At 36.4% G+C, this 27,786-nt stretch overlaps 3 protein-coding genes across 9 annotated transcripts; 2 read left to right on the forward strand and 1 right to left on the reverse strand.

Moving 5' to 3' along the window:
• Nucleotides 1-10,187: 10,187 nt before the first annotated feature.
• LOC113729835 (protein RESPONSE TO LOW SULFUR 3-like) lies at nucleotides 10,188-10,952 on the forward strand. Its single transcript, XM_027254113.2, has one exon. The coding sequence runs from the start codon at nucleotides 10,338-10,340 to the stop codon at nucleotides 10,695-10,697; it is 360 nt and encodes a 119-aa protein (XP_027109914.1). The 5' UTR covers nucleotides 10,188-10,337; the 3' UTR covers nucleotides 10,698-10,952.
• Nucleotides 10,953-11,718: 766 nt separating this feature from the next.
• Nucleotides 11,719-15,997, reverse strand: LOC113729834 (chloroplastic import inner membrane translocase subunit HP30-2). 5 transcript variants are annotated; one of them, XR_003458239.2, is made up of 7 exons: nucleotides 15,429-15,994; nucleotides 14,635-14,750; nucleotides 13,362-13,488; nucleotides 12,826-12,974; nucleotides 12,662-12,724; nucleotides 12,481-12,572; nucleotides 11,719-12,049 (listed from the first exon to the last, which is right to left on the reverse strand). XR_003458239.2 is itself a non-coding variant. In XM_027254112.2 (7 exons), the coding sequence occupies exons 1-6, from the start codon at nucleotides 15,741-15,743 to the stop codon at nucleotides 12,533-12,535; spliced, it is 810 nt and encodes a 269-aa protein (XP_027109913.1). In that variant the 5' UTR covers nucleotides 15,744-15,997; the 3' UTR covers nucleotides 11,719-12,049; nucleotides 12,523-12,532. The 5 variants fall into 5 exon arrangements, 3 of the variants coding, with proteins under 3 accessions (XP_027109913.1, XP_027109912.1, XP_027109911.1); XM_027254112.2 differs by having other exon boundaries at nucleotides 12,523-12,572; nucleotides 15,429-15,997; XR_011840003.1 differs by lacking the exon at nucleotides 11,719-12,049 and adding an exon at nucleotides 12,127-12,303.
• A 7,159-nt stretch (nucleotides 15,998-23,156) lies between these two features.
• Nucleotides 23,157-27,220, forward strand: LOC113729836 (uncharacterized). Of its 3 annotated transcripts, XM_027254116.2 has the most exons (13): nucleotides 23,157-23,406; nucleotides 23,833-24,079; nucleotides 24,198-24,259; nucleotides 24,591-24,653; nucleotides 24,771-24,864; nucleotides 25,033-25,091; nucleotides 25,167-25,217; nucleotides 25,704-25,821; nucleotides 26,054-26,100; nucleotides 26,211-26,237; nucleotides 26,532-26,607; nucleotides 26,725-26,855; nucleotides 26,956-27,220. In XM_027254116.2, exons 1-13 carry the CDS (start codon nucleotides 23,350-23,352, stop codon nucleotides 27,046-27,048), a joined length of 1,125 nt encoding a protein of 374 aa, XP_027109917.1. In that variant the 5' UTR covers nucleotides 23,157-23,349; the 3' UTR covers nucleotides 27,049-27,220. The 3 variants fall into 3 exon arrangements, with proteins under 3 accessions (XP_027109917.1, XP_027109916.1, XP_027109918.1); XM_027254115.2 differs by having other exon boundaries at nucleotides 24,591-24,864; XM_027254117.2 differs by lacking the exon at nucleotides 26,956-27,220 and having other exon boundaries at nucleotides 24,591-24,864; nucleotides 26,532-26,623; nucleotides 26,725-26,829.
• The last annotated feature ends 566 nt before the right edge of the window (nucleotides 27,221-27,786 follow it).

A 27,786-nucleotide genomic window follows, 5' to 3' on the forward strand; every position in this document is an offset into this window, starting at 1 on the left:
ATCTAGTTAGACTCCCCAACCCTCCGTGTCAATGAGATAATAATTCCTTTCTTTTAGAAAAGGAAAAAAGAAATTTGAAATCTCAAGTTGGCGACAAATTGATCTCTTTCTTCTTCGTCTTCTTTTCTTTAATATGTTTAGATCTTTTTCCATCACCCTTTAATCCTTAACTTTGTACATAATTCTAGGAAATAATGTATGTGTTAAAGAATTTCCTTTGGTGGTTAAATACATAATTTAACCTTCTTAATAAATATATCCGGCCATCATAAGAAATTACATAGAATATATTAACAAATTTAAGTATTTTTTTAGGTATGTTCTATTGATATTTAACACTTTCTTATTGTGGATTAATTGTTAACGACTGTTATGAGACTAATTATTACGTAGAACTTAACGTTGGAGGCTGCTAGACTCCTGCGACCCAGTAACCAGTGGCGCACGCCAACAGGCCCCGTTTCTGACTTCCGAGGATTAATTCGGCCCAGGTCAACTTACAAGGAAAGTTTATGGGCTTCAGGAGTGATGTCCTTAGATGGGCTTCATTATACGCAACATCCTGTCGCCCGCATCTTGCGTCTACAAGAAGGATTAAACCCAAAATTATTGGATATGGATTGAATGTTTCAAGCAAATTCATCAAGAGCTCTCAAACCCCAACCCCGCCCAAAAAAACACACTTCCAAGATCCTTTCGTTCGATATTCCAATGGGCTCGGACATTTCTTTTAATCTTTACACATATATGGCTCCAATTAACTTAAAATGTTCCAAAACAAGGGAAAATATCCAATTTTGTCCCTGAACTTTTCACCGGTGTTGATCTAATCCCTAACTTTTCTTCCCAATCAATTTGATATGTGAACTTATTTTGCAGTTTCAATTAAGGATCTCTGCGGCGGTGCCACTACCTAAAATCGATTTGACTCTTAAGTTACTAAGTAAGTAGAGGTATTTTGGAAATATTACTCATAGATCTGTGATAAATCAAGTAAATTGTGTAAAAAACTACAAGATTAAACTTTTAAAAAAGTTTTTCAGTGATTTTTTTACACAATTAAAAACTTTTATTTAGTAATTTTTTTTACACAATTTACTTGTTATATTACAATCCCGTGAGTGACGTTCGCATAATACCCCCATTTAATTAGTCAATTATGAGTCAAATCGATTTTAGGTAATGTTACCATCATGCAGGTCATTAATTGGAACTTCAAAATAAGTTCATGTATCAAATGACTAAAAATAAAAGTTACGGACTAAATTGGTACCAATAAAAAAAAAATTGAGGATGAAATTAGCCATTTTTTGGAAAAAAAAAATGGCCATCAAAGAATATGAGGAAGGACTTGTAGGGAAATCTCATTGCAACTTGGCGTGTATGATCCACCATTTCTGGCAAGAGATGAATAGCTGTGCCTTCGGATGGGAAGAGGGGCATGAACGATAACTATTCCTGGTCGTTCATGCCCAAGATTTGGCAAAAAAATTGTAAGGTTCAGATTTCATCTTGTACATCATTTTTAACAACATATATGGACCCACAAAATTTTGTTCTAGAATTACACGTTATTAAAAATAAGTTACACCATATGTAAACAGAGTTACACCATGTGCAAAATGCACATAACCTTCAAGTACGGTTGCTTCTGCAATCGTTGCTGCCTCGAGTCCATTTGGATGCCACACCTTGATGCATCAGTTGTTAAGCAAGCAAAGCAAACACATGCACTGGCTAAATCAAGTCCAAATCTTCAAATAGGTCTCACTATGCTACCAGACCAACCTGACTCAGTAAAGCACCTTTGATAGTCCTGTTTTTCTTTTTCGTCTGTCCCAAATTATAGTTCACTTTTCAATTGAAGAATGTAATTGTCTTTTAATTTTTCTAAAATACCCATATTCAATGTAAGTTGTTGTTACTACAAACTTACCTCATTTAATAGATTATTATTAAATATAACTTACCTCATTTAATATATTTAGATTTTTCAAAATACATTGATATATGAAAAGCCAACTTTGTTATTCTTTCAACCTTATTTATATCAGGAGGGAAACAAACTATGTCATCATTGTCTACAAACCATGAGTGAAAATTTAATAAACCATCCATATTCTCACAATTTTTCTAATGAAACTCCAACAAAAGAATTTGATTTCATCTCAACGAATCAAGAACGTGAACAAGTCATCTTTGAAATACAGAGAATTTTTTTGCCCAAGTTGAAATCGGTGAGGCCATCAATTGACATAAATGCTCCATCACAAGAAGATAATTTTACTCCTACAACTGAAGAGCATGAAGCTACTCTTTCTCAAGTGCAAGAATACTTTCAACCCAAGTTAAAAAATGGTGAGACCATTACTCGATTTAAATACTCTACCAAAAGAAGATGGTTATGTATCTACTTCTCAAGAACGTGAACATGTTTCTCAAATGTTGAGAATAGTTTTATCTAAATTTCTATAGTTTTTATTTTTTGTGAACTGTAAGCAAAAGGTAAAGAGGGAAATTTATGTCTTTTTTTGGGTCTAAATCAGTACTGGTCCTTTTTTTCGTTCAAAACATGAAGACAAGAGGAAAGAAAATGACCACAAGCTCATGATCAACGGCGAAAAGAAAACCTTAAGATTGAAATGTGCAAGAATGGCTGTTTCTACATTTACATCCATGCTAACTGTTACTTCAAAGCGAAACTTGTACTCTTCCATTTTGTGGAGTTTCACTGGTCAAAATGGCTTTGCATGATAAGGTTCATGATCAATATGACTGTTCATGATAAGGTTCATGATCACTGGTCAATTGGCCCTTTATTTTTTTTTTTGTCAAAAATTGGCCCTTTATTAACATGCAAGTATTTCGCTCCATTCTGCTCAAGTGCAAAAGACTTACTCAAGGCCAAGCTTCTTAACAAGTACGCCAAAACAGAAAACCGTGTAAATATGCAGATTTTACTCCATTGTTAACAAGTACTCAAACTTCTAAACATAAAAAACATGCAAAAAGCATAGAAGAGAAATGTTTGCCTCATTTAGAACTCAAGACCAAATTACAACTTTCTTTAAAGAATTTCGTTCTAATCCATATTAGAAAGAGCTATTTTTGCCTCATTGATAACTTGCGACTCACACTTAATACAATCCGGCAACTGCCCATTTATAGTCAACTTTTCTTTGTTTATATGCATAATTGTAGTGTCAAAAACACTTTATTTGAATCTTCATTTGGGAACGTATCAAATGCCACAGCAGAAACAAATTTATCAATTATGGATGGAGCCTCTTGGTGTTAAAGTGAATCAATTGCTCTAAAGAAACCAAGATCCAAGACATTCATATCGGGACTATTTGCGGGTTGACAACACAAACGGATGTCGAATCAATCTATTTTTGCAGCTTTAACGAACTCGACATCATTAATATCTAAATGTGGCTTTGCATTATCTTGTTGAATGAAGATCATCTTAGAGCTAGAACATGACCATTTTTCTCTAATCGCAGGCAATAATTTTTCGATAAAACATGATCGAATAACAGTTTCTGTAATTGACAAAATTGGCTTTGTCTCCAAAGTCCCTGCACTATGATTCTTGCTATTTTGCTTGGCTGGTTCCTTGAACACAAATGGCCAAACCCCAATTTTCCCATTGAATTGCTTATTGAGGGTGGTATCATATCTCGGACAAGCAACGGCTGCTAAAAACATGAGTTTTGGAACAAATCTTTTACTTTTGCAAGTACGATAAGGCTCTTGTCCCAACGGGTGAAGATAGTATCTTTGTGATGTCTTGGACATGTAAAACCATTTCTCATCAATATGGATGCCATCATGCATATTATCAAAGGAAAATTTAGATGCAAGTGTACCTTCAATAATCATTGACAAGCAGAACTCCAACCTTGCTTTCTTATTGTCATTAGACAAATATGGTTTTATTGGACTTGAGTGGGGTCGAATCGATCATTCTTTGATTCTTCTATGTAAGCTTGATTTTGATACATCCAAAGCTTTTGCTAAAAATCTTATATTTGTTCACGACGAAAAGGGATGTCTTTTATATCTTTCAAATTGACTTGAATTTTCTTACGACCAACCCTCTTCACAAGTTTTTGAGATAAATTTGGTAGATGAACATATGTAGTAGTAGCACACTTTCCTTCATGCCATATTCGAGAAACTGATTTTGTAGAAATATTGAAACATTTTGCAACTCTTGAAATCACCCCCTTTGGTAACTTTCTATTTTTCGCATTCTTTAAGTAGCATTTCGTAAATGGCTCTCTTCATGGCAGTAGTGAGATTTTTCTTTTTCATTGGTTGACGTGTGTTTTCTAACATTGCAATGTAACTTCCAAGAGAGTTAGCATCTTCAGAAATTTGATTCAAATAAATGGAAGTATCAATGAAAGTATATTGTGGTGAAAATGAATCAATAGGAGTATCATTGGTTGAGAAATTGCCAAGAAAATTATCATCTTCCGGAATATGATTTAAATTAATGAAAGTATTTTTTTTGCAAAGTTGAGGAGATGTTTTCTTGCAAAATATTCAAATCGATGGCACTAATTTTGGATGAATTATCCATTTTTCATTGCCTTTACTTAAGCTTGATTAGTTGCCATATTTATAAAGTTCAGTGTAAAATTTGAAGACAATTTTGGTGGTGGGAAGAACATGAATCCACTATTGGCGGATGATTGAAAATCAAATGGAGTATTAAGCGGCTGAAACTTTTGATTATGAATGGGAGTATTAGGCAGCTAAAACTTTTAGATAATTTCAATTGAAACAATCATGGTGCACTATTGGCGAAAATTGAAAATGAAATGGAATACTATTGACGGAGTACTAGGCTGATGAAACGGAGTATTGGCAGAAGTCGAAAATTGAATGATAGGGTTCATGATCAATACGGCTCTTTGTGATCAGGTTCATGAAATATTAGGTGGCTAAACTTTTTTTTTTTTTTTGTTGAAAATGTGAAATAATGTAAAATGAGAATTGATTCTTTTTTTACCATCAATTCAAACTTCCATAAACCATCAATTCAAGTTTTCATGAATAATTAATATAAAATTATACTCTATTTAATGTGAGGGTATTTTAGAAAAATAACAATCTAAATTTATTTTTTCAATAAATTCAACTACTTTTTCTTAAATTGTGTGAAAAAAATTAGAAGTATCAAAAATTGGAACAGAAGGAGTAATAAGTCCTCCCAGGACTGAGCAGACTTGAACCTTTATTACTCCCCGTGTCCCATTTTGACAGTTCTAATTTTTCTTTCACACATTTTAAGACAAAGTAGTTAACTTTATTAAAAAAATAAATTTATGTTACTATTTTTTTAAAATACCCTTACATTAAATAGAGTACAATTTTATATTAATTATTCATGGAAACTTAAATTGATAGTTTATGGGAACTTGAATTGATGGTCAAGAAATAATCAATTCTCATTTTACATTATTTCACATTAAATTTAAATGTATTATATGGGATTAGTTAACAATATATATTAAATAAGGTAGTTTATACTAATAACAACCTACATTGAATAAGGATATTTTAGAGAAAATAAAAAATAATTACATTTTTCAATTGAAAAGTGGACTACAATTTGGGTCCCAAATAAAAAAAAATGACTATCAAAATGGGACGGATGGAGTATTATTTTTTGGGTTGCTTGCTTTGTTTGGATTGCATTTTTCTGAATTTTTTATAAAAAAATTATTATAACGATTTGATATATGTAAGAAAAAATAGGTGATTGAAAAATAGGTCTACAAAGAACGCAACAATTTTTCAATCCAAACACAGCTATCCGCAATAATGCTGATGTCATAACAGTACAGGAGGAGTTGAAAATGACATGGGCACGTAAATGCGAGGAATTTAATTCGAATATTCTCTTCAAGATATTTTAACGCCTAACTGACTAACTAACTAACTAGTTGGTTTTTCTAAATTTAGTCTGTTTGGATTGTAAGTTATTTGGGATTATTTGAGATATTTTTACTGTAGCACTTTTTGTGATGTGATGTATGTGAGATAAAAAGATATTGGGAAGATAAAAAGGTGTATTGGAAATTGTAAAGATGATGTAAGCAAATAAAATTGGGAAAATATGAAGCAATCCAAACAAACACAATTTAATAATACTACTTTAACTACTGCTTTGCATGGATAGAGTATTATTTTAAATAATTATTGTAATATTTTTTATAATATGATGTGATGTAGGTAAGATAAAAAGTTAATTAAAAATATAAAATAAAAGATTAAAAAATGTGTTTATTATCCTGAAAACTTATTTTTGAAAAAATTAGCAATCCATTCAAAGCCATAATACCCGGCAACTGGTCGCGCCACTGTCCGCGTCGCCACCGCACTGGAGCAAAAGTCAAACGACTCTTCTTCTCGTCGTAAGGTCAAGAAATGCTTTGAGATTAGATTACCACCGTCGGCCTCTAATTCCATCTTTCTTCAACTCCTACGTACGAGTGATTGAAAGTAAATTCCACGCGTCACGCAGGATTCCTTACAATCGCCTCTCCGGCTCTGGAAGTACACGACTTGGGGTATTTCCATTTCAGACGAGAGACGGGAAGGTCAAGCAGGGGAAATTAGTACCAATTTTATGTTAATTCTTTAGATACTTGATATCCTGCATATGTGATTTCTGTGCAGATTTATATATATATATATAAAAGAAAAAAAGAGAAAGAAAGAACAGACTAATATCAATAGATAATAAGTTAATTAAACTACTTGGTAAACCTCCGATCCAAAGCTCATCAACTTAGTAATGAAGCTTTAAGCATAATTCATCCTCCTTATCTTTGAAATACTCTCGCCTAATCATTTATTTAAAATTAAAATTGGGAAGTAGAAATACGTACTATCAAATTGGTGGGTTGGGCTCTAACCACCCGATATTGACCGTCAATCCGCAAAAAGCACCCGAAATGATTTTCTTTTTTTTTTTTTCCCAAAATCACACAAGAACAGCTAGATTAGAAACACTCAGAGGTAATCAAAATCCTGGTGCAAAACACACCAATTGGTAATTGGATGTGCGGCCGAGGACCTTAAATTCAGGGTAACTACCCCACAATCTTTCGATGTGGGATGGATGACCAGACCCCCCCCCCCCCGAGCACAACCTCACCAAATATTTTTGGTTGTTCCAACAAGTCGAAATCACACAAAAACAGTTAGATTATAAATACTCAGAGGTAATCGAAATCTTGGTGCAAAGCACAATTTAAGGTGAAACCCACAAACCAATACCATCCAACCAATTAATAATTGAAGGTGCAGTCGAGCACCTTAAACCCAGGGTAACTACCCCACAATCTTTCGATGTGGGTGGATGAGCACCCGAAATGATTTTCATTGGAAGCCTATAACCATTTCGACTGCGTTGAAAGTTCCGAGTAACGGAAACACACGCAAATGCTTCCAAGTATAGAGCATGGACTCGGGGCAGGGACTCGGTGCAGGGACGGTTGCAGGTGCAACCGTCCCTGACAAATTTCCTCTTCATCAACAGCGCGTAACTTCTTTTGTTCACCGTGTAACTTTTTTTTCACAGGTTGTATTTTCACAACAGATAGTGGTGGGCCCCACACTTGGCGCGGAAATCGAGTTACCACTTGTTATCTGAGCCGCACATTTTTTTGAGGTCCAATCTGGACCATGAACCGTGCAGGGACGGTCATACTGATGACCGTCCCTGCCCCAAATCCATAGAGCATACATACTGCAGTAGTCTACAATAATTTGGTCGGAGTCAAGGTTCAACGTCTATAATATTTTCTTTCTTGTTTGGGTTAGAAAGATATTATCTATGCCCCCTCCCTTTTTTTTTTGTTTAATACTGACGCCACAGCAATTGTGGATTAAAAGGAATAGTCTGACAAACTAATTCCAACGGAGAGAAATCAAGGGCGATTCGTGATCAACCCTTAATATAAAAGAATCAAATTATAACCCAAATAAAATTCAACGAGAATCCATAATCTTCGGGCATGGGCACTCAGAGAACACGGCAAAGCCAGTTAATTTGATTTAAATATTCAACAAGAATCCAAATTTTAGAGCATCCCTATTTTAGTAGTTTATTTTATTAATTTTATAATAATAATAATAAACGGGTGATATGGAGAGAGTAGCATTAGTTGATTAGGAGGATCTTTGCCAAGTAAGCCTTTTATGATAGACGTAAGTGTATGCAAATGATGTGGAAAAAAAATAGAAAGGATTACCGCTAAGTTCTTATTTCAATTTAGTGGTCTCTATCATATGAGCTCCTTAGATTATGGGGCAGCAATTTTTTAAATGACCGACCATAAATCATCATCTTATAAAGAAAGGATACAAAATAGAGTATATAGGTGAGAAATATATCCCTTCTTGTTATTGACACAGTAATAAAAGGGATAATTTTAGAAACCTCCCCTGAGGTTTTTAATAATTTCACTTGACTTCTCTAAGGTTTCAAAAATTACACGTACCTCCCTTGTCCATTTAAAATGCCAATACTAACTTTAATATTTTTAATAAAACTCTTTTGTTGCCATGTTTATGCAATACTAACCTTAATATTGAGGATTTTATATTTTTTTACCATTTTCCTTCTTATTCATTTCTCTTATATTTCATTAGAAGTATAGAAGAATTATCAATGTTGTCCCTAATATCTATTCAAATTACATTAAACTAGTAATATTTTTTTGATGACTTTTAATATTCTCCACTTTTTTTGGTAGCTCTCTTTTTTTTGGTATCAAAATCAAGGGTAAGTCAACAATGATTAAAAACAAATGCCCCAAAATTACTACCAAATTATGATAGTTCCATCATTAAACTAGACCATAAATTTTCATTTAAAAAGAAGTCCATAAACTTTAAAAGAAACAAAATAGCACTCTTTATCTTAAAAATAATTTATATTCCCAGTAAAACACTATGAAAATACCCCATTATAGTAAAAGATTTATTGTTATAGTTGATTATTAAATAACAAATATTAGCATGAATACTTGATACTCTTTTTATTTAGAAAAACAAATTAAACTTTGTAAGATAAGAGCATTTTAGGGTATTTATTAAACTTTTTACTCTATTTTAAAGTTTGGTTACCAAAGTATCAAATCAAGGAAGATAATTGTAATTTTTAAAATATCAAAGGAACTAAGTGAAATAGTAAGAAACCTCAAGAGAGGTTTCAAATTCTCCCATAATAAAAGCCGCCCACAAACCATGGGCAAATGAACTCACAAAATCTTTAGGTATGTGATGACGTCATGGACAAAGTAAGGCGAACACACAGTTGACAAATATTACACGAAATTATGTGAATTTGGGGCCCACTCCAAGGAAATCGTGTAAATTCCTCTCACTCTTTGTTAGGCGATGTCGAGAGTCATATTGGCTTGTTTGGTTTTGCAAAGTTTGTTTTTTACAAGTTTTTTAAAAATTTTAACTATAGTAACCTCAAAAAACACTTCAAAGTTTTTAAACTATACACTTCAAAATATTTAAAAAAATACACATCACAAATTTTTTTTAAAACTTCTACAGTAAGTTACAATAAAATTTTAGATAAATTTTCAAAAAACTCACCTACAGTAAGCTACTCCTCCATCTCATTTATTTAGTCATATTTTAAAAATCTAATTTTTTTAAAGAATAATGTTTTGATTATAATATTTATACTTTTTTTTAAATTTCATTCCCTAAATTTAAAATTTTAATTTAAATAGTAACATGCATATGATTAGAAAGAAAAACTATATTGAAAAAAAAAATAATTTGACTTTTCGAACATAACAATTATTTTGAGATATTTCAAAATAAAAGGGACGACACTTCAATGGGACGGTGGGAACATTATATATTGTTGAGGCTGATAACAAGTTTTAGGATTTAATCAATCTTCCATGCTTTGAAACTTTTCGGAAATGACGTCCCCCAAAAAAAAATTTTTTTATTTCGGAAATAAGATAATAATTTAGGAGTGGAACAAAATATGCGAGCCAAGCCTGGCACGGTAGAAACAAAAAATAATCCGAGGAACGACCGTGGGGAGACAGATACATTGAACCTAGACACCTCGTTCCCCCATATTCCAGGGTTCAGGGTCCAGGCCTATAAATATTGCAACGCCTTCTGGGTTGTCAAGAAATTAAGAGCAAACGTTGGCAAATAATCAAACAAGTTCCCCCTTGTTTCTCTTGGCAAATACTTACTAATTACTAGCATAGTTTGGAAGCACTCTCTCTTTTCTTTCTTCAATTTGTTTGTCTTCTTGAGATTAGACAAAAATGGCTCCAACCATGGTGGTGCCGGCCTTCGCCCGCACAAAGCAGCCTGAACACGTTGTAGAGCGGGAGGACGGGGAGATTTTGAAGAAGAGAAATGAGGAGTTGGAGAAAGAACTCCAGAAAGCCATGGAAAGGGAGAAAAGGATGAGGGAGGAATTGCAGAGAACGTGGGAAAGGCTGAGGGTGGCGGAGGAGGCGGAGGAGCGGCTCTGCTCCCAACTGGGTGAACTGGAGGCGGAGGCTGTGGGCCAGGCGCGCTCCTACAGAGCCAGCATGATGGCTTTGATGGATCAGCTTTCTGCGGCCCAGAAGCTTCTCCAGGGGGCTGTCCCTGTAGCCCCAACTCCTCAAGTACTATAACCTTGTTTTGTGTTGGGGGGCTTTTTTTTTTTTTTTTTTTATAATTATTTCCCCATCCTCTTTGCGTTTGCGACAGGATTTACTAGCAGTGTTAATTAGTGAATGTGAATGTTGTAGCATATGAAATGTGAGTAGTTTTTATAGTGGATCGCCGCCTACTTGTTCGGCTGCAGGGCATGTGATTTGGATGCTTTTTTGTTGATTAAGGTGTGTTCTTTTGGATCCATGAATCGGAGATGGGCTGGCTTGGTTTGATGTGTTGCTGTTTTTGGTTATGTCTGCCATGTACTCCTAGTGTTTTACGTTGTGATGAATGGACGCAACCCCCTCTCCTCTCCTGGGTGTTGAAAGCTTAAAATGAAGGATGGGACGGGCACGATTGCAAACACCGGCACTAATATCAGCTGCAGTATTATTTACTTTTTGTATCAAATTATATTTTTCTTAAATACAAGGGGCAGCAAGCAAGCAAGAACATGCATGCTGCGATATTTATTTATCACCATATATTAATGTAGCAAAGATGTCACTCACGCACGCTCGCATGGGGATTTTGTACAACCTGGAGTTTGGTGTTATGTGAGTCTCCTGTCCTTCTAAGGTCTCAGTGGATGATTTCCATATTTATCTTGTAAATGTAGAGTTGATAGGTTCCGGTCCTTCAAGGGCACCACTTTTTTCCACCTCCACCGGTAGCTCTTCTCTTTGACATTTTCATCCACCTCCACAGCTTACCAGCTTTTGCCGCGGGGTTCCAGGACCGGATCCAAAAAAGTCTAAAACTAACAACATCATCCTCTTTCTCCATGCGTACTCCACACGCTTACCCACACCCACAAGTAAGATGCTATAATACGAGTCGAGTCATTGTCGCGTAAAACTTCACATCCAATCAAAGGTCAAAGAACTCGAAACAACTCCTGACGGGATTTCCCACTTAATTAAGTGTGGCTGTCACTTAACCGTGACTTCCTCTGGCCACTTAATTGCGGAAAAATCTCATCCCATCGGCTCTCCCTCCTTCGCATTAAATGCATTAAATTAAAGTAGAGTAAATTATACAAATGTTATCGTTATGATCGAAAAAAAAAAATCAAATGTCAAAAGGCTCGAAACAACTCCTCCGTTCAGCAATATTCGAAGGGGAACAAAAAAACCTATATATGATCCTAATTCGCAAGGGAACAAAAATAGAGCGTCCGCACATGGAGAGAGAGAGACAGAAGAGAGTCAAAAAAATCATCTAGATGCCAACCAAATCGAGCTAACCGTTCTGGACCGGCCGAACGCATCCCACCTATTTTACTGAAAGATGGTCTGCCCGACATTTTCTGTTACGTCCAACATTAGATCTGGAATTCCAAACGAGAAACGCACAATGAAATGGTAAAAGGTATAGTTCTACTTAAAAAGGAAAAGTACGCACAACTTTTAGTTCAGAATTCATAGGTCTCGCCGTTTACTTTCATTAGTAATTGATAGCAATCTACAAATTTCAAACCCTATGGGGGGGGGGGGGATGCCGAACCATGATCTTCAACTGATTCCCGGGATCCCATTTATCATCATCGTTGTTAGAGACCCAGAATGGAATCAAATCAAAACCCTTGAGGCATCAAAAAAGCATATCACCACAATCACAATTTTAAACTTGAAACTTATCTAGCCATCCAAAAGTATTTATCAGCTAATTTTAGTTCAGGAACAGTGATAATTTGAGATAGCACTAGGCCAAAACCACCATTCTCTCTTTTACATATAAATAAATAAAGGTGGGACTAACAGTGAATCAAAGGATGCATGTTTCGCTGAGCATTTATCTCACCAGACCAGCTTCATTTCCAGCTCGCTCGCTTCTCTCTTATCTCTGGATCCCTACATATAAGGAAATTAACTCAGATTTTTCATGCAGTGGAGTTTGCACAGTACAGGCTTACTCTCTTTGAATAGACCATGGTAAAAACCTGTGTATGTGATCGAGAATCAGAAGCCTTGGTCCAGGGGGAATTCGAACATCCCTAAGAGCACTAAAGAAACAATGGCGAATTAAAACTAAAAAACGAAAAACATCAGCTCAAGTTCAGAAAAAAAGATTTACCATCATGAAAGCATGCATATCAGTACTTGCCTATCAGTGAGCAATGGCAAAGTGCTGTCATTTAACAACCCTTTCTTGAAATTCTTCTCATAGTTTTGCAAACCAAGGTTTGACAACATGGACCTCGTCTTGACATAGCACACATCTTCAGCTGGTGGAGCTGAAAACTTTTGTCCTAGCTGTATGAACAGGTGAGAGGTAAAAATCATTCTTAAGGTCACTGAAAGTGATTCACATTAACTCCATGCCCAAAGGGCCAAAAAAAAGGAAGTGTGAGAAAGATAAAAGATAGGATTGCTCAGTAAGCACTCCAAAAGACTAAATATCACTTCAGAAATATCGAAGCCCTACAAGAGTAGGAACAGTACTCCAAAATTAGTAAGGTCTTATTAGGTATTAATAGGAAGAGAAAACCCTGAACTTATAAGCTAAAACATTAATATCCTTTAACTCATAATTTAGAGGTCTCAACACCCAAAGTGGATGTTCTATAAATTGATCTTGAATGAAGTTGTACAGCAGCATGTTCAAAGGAGCAAATTACTTGATCTTCTATATTATTTTACCTTGAAGAGTCCACCTTGGATAAGCGCAAAAAAGAGACCTGATGTAACGGCATTGGCTGCTTGATTCGTCCCACCCATTCCACTTACTAACGAGAACATGGCACCAGATCCGAAAGCAGCCACCATACTGCAACATAAAAAATAATATCATTCAACATATCATGGAAGGGAAATCTGCTACCAAGGAAAATGAGGAGGATAAAAACAGGGAAAGGTGGATAGCATGGTAACAGAATGGTGTCAATCAAAAGGGATTTCAAGTCCAGGTGGAAGTTTCCCCAGAGCATAAGGGTCTTCCATGATCATGTGATCATGTCCCAATCTATTCCACTAATCAGCTTAACATACCAGGAACAAGGCAGGAGAGGGGTAGAAGTCAGACAATTCTGATTTCTTCACAGCAATGTATTAAAATAGGACAAATGTCATCAAGAATCTCCTAAATGGTCTCCCATGCCCAAAAAGGTTTTACTAGAGGACATAAAAGTCATCAACTGGCACTATATTGTTAATGCACATATTAGTGAATTGACTGGGTGCTTGAATTCTGACACAACACATACTTATGCACAGATAATGTCCAAAAAAGAAAAAAGAGTAAAAGAGACACGGAAAGCATGAGAAGAGCTGGCTCTCCTTTGATGACAAAAAAGCCCAATCTTTTTAAGCAATCCATCATTGTTTTGTAATAACTAATGGAGTAACAATTCACCAGGTTTATGGAATCCAAATAGATTATCATCGAGAGTAATCTTGTAAAGATGGATAGAACAGAGCAAAGTTACCAACAGGCGCAACTGATTGCTCTACCAACTGCACTACTTTCATCCAATTAATTTTCCACCAAAAGCCATATTTTACGCCCAAATAATTCCACTTATGACGCCAAATTCAATAAAGGGATAAACCTAATCATTCTGGTACACTACGGGACGCATCCATGCCTGATTGCAGCATAGACCGAATCTCAGACACAGAGTTAACATAGCAAACATGCATGCATTCAGAAGTCAGAAGCAAAAGAAAAGGGGGAAAAAGATTGGTGCTCTAGCAGCAGATATCACGAGTAGAAATAACAAGTAGATACATCATAATGTAGAATTGTCTGTTTCCCATTTTAACCGAATCGATTTCTATTGCTCCTTTATCATGTTTCTCACAGGCATAAAGTTATAAGACATAAAGCCTGAGTTAAGCACGATAAGTTATGAGCCCCTCTAGCTTGGATGAAGTTCCAAGGATCCTTTCAATAATTATAGTTACTGGAAATTACCTGGACTCAACATCTTCCTTCCCTCTCAATCTTTTCATGACACAGGAAATGCCAGCATTAACCCCTGTCATTACAGCAAAGTTGCGGGCTTGTATCAATGGACCACCTGAAAGAGCCTGTGAGCAAACCCCAGAGTTAGGTGTGCGACCCATAAACAGATGTTTCAGGCATTTTCAATACTTCAAAAATTCTATCTTTAATCACTTGCTTTTCCTGGGTTTGGGATTTTGAAGTTGCAAACCTATGCCAACATACTTTCAGTTGCCTAAGCTGGAAAACACCTATAATTGATTTGGCTCCTAGAAGCCATTCCACGAGGATTTTTGAATGAATCAGAGCAAGCACCAGTTACTACTACAGGCCAATTATGCTTATAGGATATATGAATTCCAAATATGCAGCTTTCGTTCCTTCAGAAAGTCATTGAAAGAATACCATCTTTTTTCCACTATCTTCATTTAGTCCAACGCAAAACCAGCTTACTCGTCAAAAAAAAAAAAGCAAACTCCTATTGATTGAACAATCAACATTTTAAACAGCATAATTAGAGACACATGTGGAAATGATTTCTCCTGATAAGCAATCACAGGTACAAAACTTTGATTTCCATTAGCACGCAACTTCAAAACAGAAGAAGAGGTTGGAGAGAGGGGGGGAGATTAAAAAAAAGAGAGTTTCATCAGCAAAAAAATGAACTCCCCACAAATAAAAAACCGACTTGTACAGAGCCAGCAATAATGAATCCAAAAGAATCAGTGGGAAAACAGTAAAATCAGAAAACTTGGAAACTGTACCTGGGCTTGCTTGAAGGAGGCCATGGCCTGAGGATTGAGATTGGGGGCCCCCGGTGGAGGGTTTGGAATTGAGGAAGAGATGTCATTGGTGAGGGTACCCATTAATGCTCCGAGAGCAGCGCCCTGGGTGGCGCCTGTGGCGGTGACGACGGCAGCTTCCACAGGCAAAGTCTGCTTGGAGAGCCAAGTTTTGAAGCGAGCTTCCAGATCCTTAAACTTGGCCTGCAATTGTTCTATGGGGTTACCCCCTACTAACCCCTTTGCTGTCATATTAGACATTTCAACCACAATCACACCCTGTTTTCCCTCACCCATAAAATAAATAATAATTGATCCGGTTGATGCAAGCAATTGCTTAAGTTTTCTACAACTTCTCTCTCTGTTCTTGTAATCTCGCTGTGCCGGGTGCTTGCGACGTTCAAAAGGGGAGGAGAAAGGGGTGCCCAGCCCAGGAGCGGATGGATAGTACCGTTTTCCTCCACTCCTCCTAAATAGTTCAAAGCCTAAAAAACTAGTCGAAAACCCCTTATCTGTCTAACCTACTTGCTCTCGCCTGCAGCTTTTACGATGGGACAAAAACTCCCACGGGCAGGCTTTCTAGACAAATTTTTCATGATTCCAACGGAACCCCGCAGTTGTTTCATATTTCCCTCCAGACCCTTCAAAAATTTTTTTTACATGTTTCACTCAAGGTTGACGACAGCTTTTTAATTTTGCAGGGGCTGCGTTTAATATACTACTATTTCCTCCTATTTACGTTCGTTTGAATTAACTGTTTTTAAAATATTTTACTGTAACAATATATATGAAAAATTTTTATTATATATATTTTTTGTGATGTTTTTAAAGGGATTTTTGAAATATATTTTAGAGTATCTTTTAAAATTTTAAAATTTTAAAATACTTTTTAAAAATTAACACTGCCACTCACAATCTCTTCCTTTTTCTACTTCCTACCACACCCCACCCTCTCTCTTCTCCTCCCACCCGATCTGGCCTCGACCAGATTGCAACGAGAGAGAGGGAAAAGGAAAGACAAGGGGTGGTGGGGAAGGGAAAGGGAGGATGAAGGAGAGGGAGAAGGAAGATGAGGAGGAGGAGAAAGGAAGAGGAATGGAATGGATGGCGGTGATAGGTGGAAGATATTATAAAAAATATATAATTTTAAAATTTTTATATATATTTGTGAGTTATTTTTTATATATTGTATGGATAAGGTATTTTTTGAATTATTTTTATATGTATTGAAAAATTACTTTTTGAAAAATAGCTCAATCCAAATGCAATTATTTATTCTTATTTTAAAATCCAACTTTTTAAGAATATTTGTTTGATTGTGATGTTTTGTATTTTTCTTTTCAATTTTATCTCCATGAATTCAAATTTTGAATTTGAATGGTAATATGCATATAATTAGAATGAGGGGTTATATTGAAAATATATACTAAAATGTGCTTTGACTTTTTCAATTGGACAAATATTTTGAAATTTTAAAATAGAAAGTATGACGCTTTCAATTGAATGAAGGAGAATACTATGTTAATTGGGAGAAACGATGGGTGGAGTGATTCGGACTAGCAATGGGTTGGATGAAAGATTCCAAATTTAGAGTCTCCCACTTACCCTTGAGAAAAGAAGTAAAGAAAAAGTATTAATACTATATTAAATGCAACATTTTTTTTAAGGATAAAACAGAGAAATATTTCTCTATCAATACTAAAGTGTTCGTTACAACTCTATATAATGTAAATGATAAAATGCTACATGCAATTAATTATCTTACAGTATCAACTAAAATAAAGACAAGCTTCCAAAATTAGAGGTCTTGATTCAATTTTCCTTCTCCTCTCTGCTTCTTTAATTCAATCTCTCTCTAATTTAAAAACAAATAATATTAATAATAACAAAGAAAAGATGAATAAGGAATCAATATGCATGTCTAAGTGTGTTTACTCCACGCAATAAATCTTTACATGGATTAAGAAGTAATCGAAAGTACCTTTTACACAATCATATTTGTTGAATACAAATTATGCATCACGTATTTAAAAACACTAACGTGAAAAAAGCTTCAGGTCATGTTTGGATTGTATTTTTTTTATTTTTTTTTTGTAAAAAAAAAATTTGTAACGATTTGATATATGTGAAATAAAAAGGAGATTGAAACATGTATTAAAAAAAATATAGTAATTTTCACAAAAAATTGCTTTCCAAACAAGGTCTTACATTAAGAGTATAATAAAGGAAAAATCGTTCAAAACGTCCCTCACATTTTACAAGATGACTTTTTTCGTCCATCACTTTTAAAAGTATAATTTTACGTCCCTTACAAATTCACATTGACCAAATTTGGTCTCTACCTAGGTTTCCGACTAGTTTTTGCCGGAATCCACCACGTGACTTGCATGTGATCATTTTTTAAGGATAAAATTGTCAAATCAAATTTTTACATAATCTGATTCATAGTCCCTCACATTTAACAAAATAAATTTTTTCGTCCCTAACATTTTACAAAATGAGTTGCTTCGTTCCTCACATTTCAAAAAATGAATTTTTCCATCCCTCATATTTTTTAAAATGAATTTTTTCATCCCTCATTGATCATGTATACAAATAGCTTTTTTTCTATAAGCTCACGTATATATCTATTTGATTTTACCTGAACAGTATGAATAACATGTAATTTATCTCTATTAAATTTCATCTAAACATGCTAATCGTAGTTATTCACATGCTATTCAATAGATATATATATACGGGTTTTAAACTAATAATTTTGTTTGAAATCCATGTATATATTTATATGATTTCACCATTTGAACCTATTCAATATTTGTGACAATTTTCTTTTGGTAATAATTTATTTATTGAGTTGTATAATAAGGTCATCTAATTAATGGGTCATAACTCGAATTATATAATTGTACTAACAAATTTCAGTTTAAATCTGAAATTTCTACTCAATATTTTTAAGACCAACAGTTGAATTATTTGCCTTGTGATTGTGTTAAAATTTGAAAGTGTCAATTACTTATTTCTTTTTGTCATACTTTTATTTTGTTTACTTTTTCTATCTAAATTTAATTCGATATAAACACTCGATATTATTTATGATTAAATGTCTTCTTTATTTCCAAATTTCGAGTGAAAGAAAATGAATATAAGTGAAAAACTAACAATTTTTTTAAACTCATGTATATATCTATTTGATTTCACTTGAACAATACGAATAGTGTGTAATATATCTCTATTTGATTTCACATGCTATTCGTACTGTTTAGGTGAAATCAAATAAATATATACATGAATTTAAAAAAAATTATTCACACACGTGATCAATAAAAGATGAAAAAATTCATTTTGAAAAATGTGAAGGACGAAAAATTTTATTTGATGAAATGTGAGGGATTATGAATCGAATTATATAAAATTTGATTTGACAAATTTTCCCTTAAAATATGATCACGTGCAAAGCATGTGGTGAATTCTGATAAAAAATAATCGGAAACCTAAGTAGGGACCAAATTTGACCAATGTGAATTTGTAAGGGACGTAAAATTATATTTTTAAAAATAAGAGACGAAAAAAGTTATTTTACAAAATGTGATGGACGTTTTAAACGATTTTTCCTATAATAAACATGACTCACCATACGTTAAAATCTAACCAAAACCATGTCTGAAAAATAAAAACTGGGGCAACAAGGCATGCAACTATGGCTCCGTTTGGAACCTGAGTTTTTTGAAGTTTGTCTAAAATTTTACTGTAGATTACTGTAGAAGTTGTAAAAAAACTTGTAAGATAATTTTTTTTCTTTTCATTTTTTTTTCTTTTTTCTTTTCTTTCCTCCCTTCCCCTTCCCCTTCCCTCCCCTATTCCCTCTCCTGGAAAAATTTGGACCTTGAAGGTAGCAGTGGGGTTGCCGATGGGGTCAAGTGGCAAATTGGGCTGAATGTCATCGGAACAAATTTTGGACCAAAGGGAATCGTCGTCCGAAGCCCACTTTGTAAAACTGTCGTCTCACGCACGCCACTGATGCGGCGTCGTTTGGTGCCAATTTGGAGAGGATTACGTGCATCGCTAATCCCCCAACACTTTCCAAGCTTCGTTTTTTCCAATTATATAGCAATAGCAGGTTACGAACCCACTACTTATCCATTCGGGGCAAAAAGCAGGTGTCAAAAGAAGCCAAAAAAAAGCTGCGAAAATCTGGTTGAATGAGGGTCCTACCCTACGCCTGCAACAACAACAAGAATCACCTGAGCCAATTAGCTATTGCCGCCATTTTATTTTTGCTCATTTTCTTTTTTTTTCCAGATCGACCTGAGAGAAAAGGGAAGGGTGGTGGGGGAGGAGTGGGAAAGGGGGAGAGGGAGAGGGAGAAGAGGAGTGGCGGGCAGGAGATGGGGAGGGAAAAAATGCAAAAAAAAAAAAAAAAAATTCTTTTGCTACTTCATTGGCAGTTTCGCCCCAAGGGAAATAGGGGGAATGGGAAGGGTGGTAGGGGAGAGGGAGAGGGAGAAAAAACAAAGGGAAGGAACAAATCGGGCAAAGGGGGATGATGGCGGGGGAGGAAGAGGGGGAGAGGGAGAAAGGAAAAAAAAAAAAAAAGACCCACCGGAAGAAATGATCGGCGCCGGAAACGACACCGAAGGTGGTAGCCGGCGACAGAGGTGGTGGGTTGGGGTGGGGGAGGAAGAAGAAGAAAAGGGAAAGGAAATTTTTTTTTTTTGTGTTTTGGGTATTTTGAAGTGTGTAAATAAAAAACATTGAGAAATTTTTTTAGGTTACTGTAGTTAAAGTTGTTATAAAACTAGTATAAGACAAACTTGAGTAAAAACTCAAGTTCCAAACAGACCCTATGTTTCGATAGCTCAATTTTGTTAAATAATATTTTACTTGTATCATAAATATATTTTTTAATTCGTTTCTTTATATTTTCAATTATATTATATCACAAAAGTGCTATAATAATTATTTTAAAAATATTTCAAATAATACTTATCTAAATACTTTAATGCAAAAAATGCAACAAGTGTATGACGTGGACTACATAGCCTTTCAAAATGAATGTGCAATAAAAATTTTACAAAGCTAATCAGTACAATTAAAATCATGGCTCGAGGGTTTGTTTGGATAGGGTATTATTTGAAATATTATTTGGAATAATTACTGTAGCACTTTTTGTGATGTTATGTATGTGAGATAAAAAGGTAATTAGGAAGATAAAAAGTTGTATTGGAAATTGTAATGGTGATATTAGCAAATATATTTGGCCAAATAATCTACTGTCCAAACAAATCTCTATTAACTTTCCAAACGAGGGGAAACTAAGGGCCTGTTTGGAACCTGAGTTTTTTGAGAGTTTGTCTAAAATTTTACTGTAGTGCACTGTAGAAGTTTTTGAAAAAATTTTGTAGAAGTTTTTGTAAGGTGAAAAACTTTTTTGTAGAAGTTTTTTGAATGTGAAAAATTTTGTAAGGTGAAAAACTTTTTTTTCCTTTTCTTTTTATCTTTTTCTTTCTTTTTTCTCTTTCTCTTTCTTTTTCTTTTTCTTTCTTTCCTTTTTATTTTCTTTCCTCTCCTCTTCTTCTTCTTCTTCCTTCCCCCTCCTCTTCCCCGTTACCTCTCCTCTGTCTCCCACCTCCAGCACCTCCGCCAGCATCACCTCTGTTCTTTTTTTTTTTGCTTTTCTCCTCTCCCCCTCTCCCTCTCCCTCCCCCGCCACCCCCAAACTTTTCCACAATTCCTTTCCTCTCTCCTCTGCCCGCCACCCCTCTCTTTCCCTCTCCCACCACCCCTCTGCCCACTCTCCCCCTTTCCTCTCCCCTCCTCCTCGCACTCCGACGCCCGAGGAAGACAGGCAGCTGTGCATAATTTTTTTTTCTTTTTTGCTTTTTCTCTCCCTCCCTCCCTCCCCTCCTCTCTTCCCCTCTCCCTCCTCCGCCACCCTCCCCCTCTCTGCTCTGCGATCTGGGATCAGGCCGCAAAAGGGGAGGGGGAGGGGGAGGGTGGCGGGGGAGGGAGAGGGGGTGAGGGTGAGGGATTCAAAAATTTTTTTTGAGGTTATCGGCACCAGAATAGGTGACCGGCTCCGAGAGAGGTGGTGGCTGGTGTGGTGGGTTGGGTGAGGGAGGAAGAAAAGTTTTTGGGAAATTTTTTGTGTATAGATTTTTGAAGTGTGTAGGTAAAAAATTTTGGAAAGTTTTTTGGGGTTTCTGTAGCAAAAGTTGTTAAAAAATTAATAGCTAAAAAACGGGGCCTGTTTGGAACCTGAGTTTTTTGGGAGTTTGTCTAAAACTTTACTGTAGTGCACTGTAGAATTTTTTGAAAAAATTTTGTAGAAGTTTTTGTAAGGTGAAATTTTTTTTTGTAGAAGTTTTTGTAGAGTGAAAAACTTTTTTTTTCTTTTCTTTTTTTCTTTCTTTTTCTCTTTCTCTTTCTTTTTCTTTTTCTTTCTTTCCTTTTTCTTTTTTTTTTCCTCTCTTCTTCTTCTTCTTCCTTTTTCTTCTTCTTCTTTCTTTCTTTCCTTCCTCCCCGTTACCTCCCAGCAGCACTCACGCCCACCCCTCTCCTCCATTTTCCCTTCTCCTCCCTCCACCTCACGCCACCCCCTGTGCCCCTTCCCCCTCTGCCACCACGATGCCCTCCCCCCCGCCACCCCCTCTGCCGCGCACCCCCTACCTTTTCCCCAGCTTCTCCGGCCACCCCCCGCCCTTTCCCCAGCTTCTCCCGCCACTCCCCCTCCCCCCGCGCACCCCCTGCCTTTTCCCCAGCTTTTCCCGCCACTCCCCCTCCCTCCGCCACCCCTGCCCTTTCCTCTGCCAGAGCGACCTCCTCCCCCCGCGCACCCCCTACCTTTTCCCCAGCTTCTCCGGCCATCCCCCGCCCTTTCCCCAGCTTCTCCCGCCACTCCCCCTCCCCCCGCCACCCCCCTGCTTCTCCTGCCATCTCCTGCCCTTTCCCCAGCTTCTCCCGTCACCTCCTCTACGTGACCTCCTCCCCTACCACCCCCCTGCCCTTTCCCCAGCGCAACCCCCTCCCCCCGTCACCGTGCGGACGGCGCTGAAATAGTCCAGCGGTTCCGGCAAAAAGCATCGAGGAATTTGGAGAATTGGCAATGCTTTGTCGTGGAGGATTTGCTTTTCTACATCCAGTTGAATAAGGAAACCATCACGTTGAATTTGATGTCCAATTCCTCCATTCTGCACTTTTTTTGCCCTTTTTTTTGGCTTTTTTGGGCTATGATTTTGCTTGTTCGGTTCTTGGGCTTTTATGTTCATTTTTTGTGTTTGAAAATGAAGGATTTAAAAACTGCCAGAAAGCGGAAGGGGGAAGAGGGCGGGGGAGGGAGAGAAAAAAAAATTGTGTATGGCCGGAACTGACCGCCGGAATAGTAACCGGCGCCGGAAGTGATGGTGGAGGTGGTGGCTGGCGGCGGACGATGTGGTGGGTTGGGTGGTGGAGGAAAAAGAAGAAAAGTTGAATGGAAAGTTTTTTGTGTATTTTTGAAGTGTGTAGGTAAAAAGTTTTGAGAAGTTTTTTGGGGTTCCTGTAGCAAAAGTTGTTAAAAAACTAGTAGGTAAAAAACTGGGTCAAAAAACCCACTTCCAAACAGGCTCTTGGTAAAAAATTAGGGTGCCAAACAGGCCCCAAAATATGGAATAGTGTTTGAAATTTCATTTTCCAAAAAGCTAATTAGTCTTTTAAGATCGGTTTTGTTTGATAGGAAAACAGTTGTAATTGGCGAGGCGGGAGGGTTAAATTTGTAAAAGTTGGAGGGAAAAACCTCACTCCGCAGCCGCCCAAGAGGCGGCCATGTCCGGGATCTCTTTCTCACACAAACCTCAACATTGATTAGGGTTTTAGAATACACTTGTGGTCTTGCTGTATTATTGTTGCTGTTAGGGCAAATCTGAACATGAGTAGCAGTAGAAGCTCCAGGGAAGATTCTCCAGACTGGCTCCGTTCTTTTCAGGTACGTAACGGCTTCTGTTTTCTCTCTCGAATTCTTTTAATTACCCTTTTTTTTTTCCCTTATGGAAATATTGGATTTGTTGAAACGAGCTCTGACCCAAGGAGCAGAAATAGTTGGTTAGCCTCTATCCTTCTTGCACCTTCATCAATTTTTTTAGGTCATCCGTCATTGCAATCAAATTTAATTTACGAGTTTCTATTTCGTTATTTTGAGTCAAAAGTATGTTAAATGCCTGGATAGTTGAACTAGCCCCAAGTCAATTATAGGGTTCAAATTTCATATATCAGTTGCTTCTGAAACATGTTGCCATTAGTTTAATTTTGAGCAATAAAAAAGAAGAAGAAATAAATAAAGAAATCAGGCTGTGTGGCTTCTGTGTTTATCGCGCCACGCTAATGACATTGAGAACTTAATTTGTTGAATTAGGCACCAACTCAGTCGGCTCTGACCATATCATCGGGGTCTGTGTCCCCTCTAAGTGATGATGAGGATGAAGTCGACCTCAACAAGTTGTTTCAGAAAGAAAGGTCAGATGGTCAGGTTGCAGGACATTCTCAAGCTGATCAGAAGACTTTAAAAACCAGTGCTCCAGGTAAAAACCAGAAAGCTGAGCTGCAAACACCACGGAGGAAGAGAAAAAAAGAAAGGGAAGATCATTGTGCAAGAGGAGGAGGTGGTCCTTCTATCACGTTGATTTTCTTTCTTTAATTGCTCAACACTGAAAGTTTTATTCTTCAAAACCTAAGAGAAGGGGATTGCTCAGACTCTCTCTAATGTTGGCGATATTACAGAAAGAAGGGCAGAAAAGCGAGCAGCTGAAACAAGAGTATCAGAAATGCCTATTGCACCTAGTGTAAGAATTTTTCTCTAAAACTAGATTCATCCATTATAGTGCTCCATGTAATCTTTGATTCGTTATTTGTTATGCCTGTGCTTTCACTGGGTTTATTTGATTCTTACATGATTAGCATTCGATTTTACTGATGCATTGCTATCTGAGCATCTGTGAATGGGCTGTTTATAGGCTATCTGGAGATTTAGACATTTTAAAGGTTTTGATATCTTTAATTTCGACAATTGTGATGTCTTGTTCCTGAGTTAGTAAAGGAAAATCTATTTTAGGCGACTTCCTATCTTCTTCGTCTTTATGATCATTACATTGGAGATTGTCATTGATTGAACAGGAACCAAATGATTCAGTTTGGACATTGTCTTCAGATTCTGATTCTTTGCCTGACTCCAAGCCTGTAAGTAGAGATGTTCTCTTTGATAAGAAGATTGATGGGAGTGATAAAACTGAATACAAACAAAAGGAAATATTTGAGGTTGCAATTCCTTGTGATGATGGAGAATCTTCATCACAGGATGCTTTAATTACAAAAACACTAAACAAGAAGCTGAAATGCGAAGGTGATAAACCTTCTACACCAGAAAAAGTACATTTGCTCAAGAACAGAGGTAAGGAAAATGTGTTCTGGTTCTTATGTTTTCTCGTCGTTTAATATCTTTGTGAGTCAAGGATGTTGGGCAAGCAACTTTAATAAGAATGCTCCTCCTACCGTAAATGTACATCTTTGTTCATATATGTTGCCCAAAATTTACATTTTTATGATCTGGTTGTTACAGAAACTGTTGGAGACCTGGACATTGAGGAAAATTTGTCTGAGAAGTGTAGTGGGCTTCATGTGAGAAACTTGGGTTCTTATTAAATTATTTATTATGCTGAGTTAGTGAATTATTGTTGGAAATTACATCTGCAGGCCTCCTCCAGGTTGCCTTTGGTGCTCACCGAGAAAGTACAACACTCAAAGGTTAGCCAGCATAATGTCTACATTTACGAATGCAGTGTCACTTGGTGTTTTTTATTTTTCATCTTAGAGATTATTTGTGGATTTCAATTTACATGAGTAGTGAAAATTATGCCCCTGTATGTGCTGCACTCCTTTTTTCTCCTCTTTCAACAATGAAGAAACTTTTTGGCTGTGATGAAGAACATTTGAAGAGCCAGACTGCATGAGTCCTGTCTGTCAAGCAAAGATGTGACGACTGAAAGTTGCTTTGTACTCTTTTTTTTTTTTTTTGAAGGGGGGGGGGGGGGGGTGGGGAGGAATTCTGCCCATGCATTGTGGTTATTGTCACTGTCATTTTTTTGGAGTAAGTCTGGTACCAGTAGTTTGCTTATTTATGGTTATTGACACCTTTTAAGTTGTTAATTTTGACCACAGGCATTAGTTCTATAGGCCTAAACTTGTGATGGTTTATCTACAGCTGTTAAATTTATTCTAATTTCTTGGCAGGCACTTGTGGAGTGTGAAGGTGATTCAATTGATTTAAGTGGTGATGTGGGTGCTGTTGGCCGTGTGGTTATCTCAGATGACTCATCTGGAAATCATGAGATATTATTGGATTTGAAAGGCATGTATAGTTCTCTATTTTCCATTAGTCATGAAATTTGAATTAGTGACCTTTTGAGTTATCTATTGTATTTTTAGTTTTATTCGCAGCCTATATGTACTTAATACATTTTGAACTTTTTATTCTAATATTATTTCATTTCTTCTGGTGCTACTTTACCAGCTTTGTCCTAAAGGTTCTATAGGCTCCTTTGCTCATTTGATTTCTTCATTTTGATGCATCTGTTTTTTAGGAACCATATACAGAACAAATATCCTTCCTTCCAGAACATTTTGTGTGGTAAATGTTTTTTGTCCAAACCTCTCTCTCTCTGTCTCTCTCTCTCTCACACACACACACACATACATAAATGGGAGGAATAAAACTAAATAAAACTCCGGAATTTTCAGGTCAGCTTTGGTCAATCAGAAGCCAAGGTAAGTCCATTTTATACTTCTGTCTTTTCTTCTCGTTTTACATTTACTCATTCATGTACCATGCCCTCACCTAACCGCTACCCAGAAACAACATATTAATAAGACAGCATGGACATGCTAGAGAACACGTTAAATGAAGTAGCAAGATACTCTATCTAGTTGTGCACAGTACTCTTTATCCTCGATTTTTTTTTTTCTGGCATCTCGTTAGATTTACTCGTGTGAAGCACTTGGAATGAGATGTTTTTGGTTCAGATAAACTGATAACTTGTTTTCGCACCTTTTCTTGTTTAGATAGAGGCTATCATGAATGACTTTATCCAGCTAAAACCACAAGCCAACTTTTACGAGGCAGAAACCATGGTCGAAGGTTAGCCCCTTCTAAGGTCTCTGATGGTGTTCTTGTGTTTACGACGTTTATCAGTTTCTTCAATCAGAACGATCTCGATGCGCTTAAATTTTGAATTAGTTTATTTTGCATGTGTAGGTACTCTGGATGGATTCTCATTTGATTCAGAAGAGGAGGTGGATAATTTGCCTAAAGCTCTAAACAATCAAGGTGAGGGTGCCATGGAACAGTGCAAAGGGAAAATCAGACAGAAAGCTGAGAAAGTGTCGGTATGTTATTTCATCCGTTTTTTTATATTTTGATAGTCAGATTGCTCTTTGATCTCGAGTTGGGACCAAAGGTTGCTGATTGATGATTGTTCGGCTGTAGGGAGCACTGCAAAAGCAGAGCAAGACCGGCGGCGGAGGAAAGAAAGTGAAAAGGAAAGCTCAAGCTCCAAGGAAAAGCAGGACCAAGAAATGAGAGCACTTCATGTGTTAATGTATAATATCTGCGGACATGTGAGGATAATTTTAGGGGTAGCAAGTGATTCAATTCTGAGATTTAAAGGAAACGGATTAAGCTCACTGTACTCTACCCTTAATCTTGCAAGGGAAGAAGAATAATCAGCAGTTGATTAAAAGTTATAAACAAACTGCATCAGTACTTCATCAGATAACAAAACATATTGGTGGATTATCGTCTTCTTAAGACGAAAGCCGGAAACTATTACATGTTTGGGCAACTTCTGCTTGGCTTTGGGTTTCCTGTCACACAAACTGCTAATGCATTCCCTTCCTTGTTACACATTTTTATAAAGGTGACCTGCGTTCTTGCATTTAATATTTTATAGACAGTATTCTACTTTTATTTTAAATGAATGGCACGTTTCATTTCCTCTTTAAAAAATAAAAATAAAAAATGGCGTGTTTTAGCTTTTATAGAAGGTGTTAAGGAGAGTGCAACAAGAAATTCAAAATCCAACTGTCTACATCATTTTCAATGATTTTTAAGTTCTTTCTCTTTTTCTTTTTTCCATTTTTTAAGTCCCTTTCAATAATACCCGGTCTGCTTTTTACCACCACAAGGCTAACAAGGGAAATTTACGCTGGATAATTTTTTGGGTAATTTTTTTATTCCCTATCAGTGTGTACACACGGGTAGTATTAGATATATGTCACATAATCTAATTTCAAATTTAAAATTCAATTTATATGCAAA

The sequence above is a fragment of the Coffea arabica genome, chromosome 2e (assembly GCF_036785885.1).
Source record: "Coffea arabica cultivar ET-39 chromosome 2e, Coffea Arabica ET-39 HiFi, whole genome shotgun sequence".
Lineage (NCBI taxonomy): Eukaryota > Viridiplantae > Streptophyta > Magnoliopsida > Gentianales > Rubiaceae > Coffea > Coffea arabica.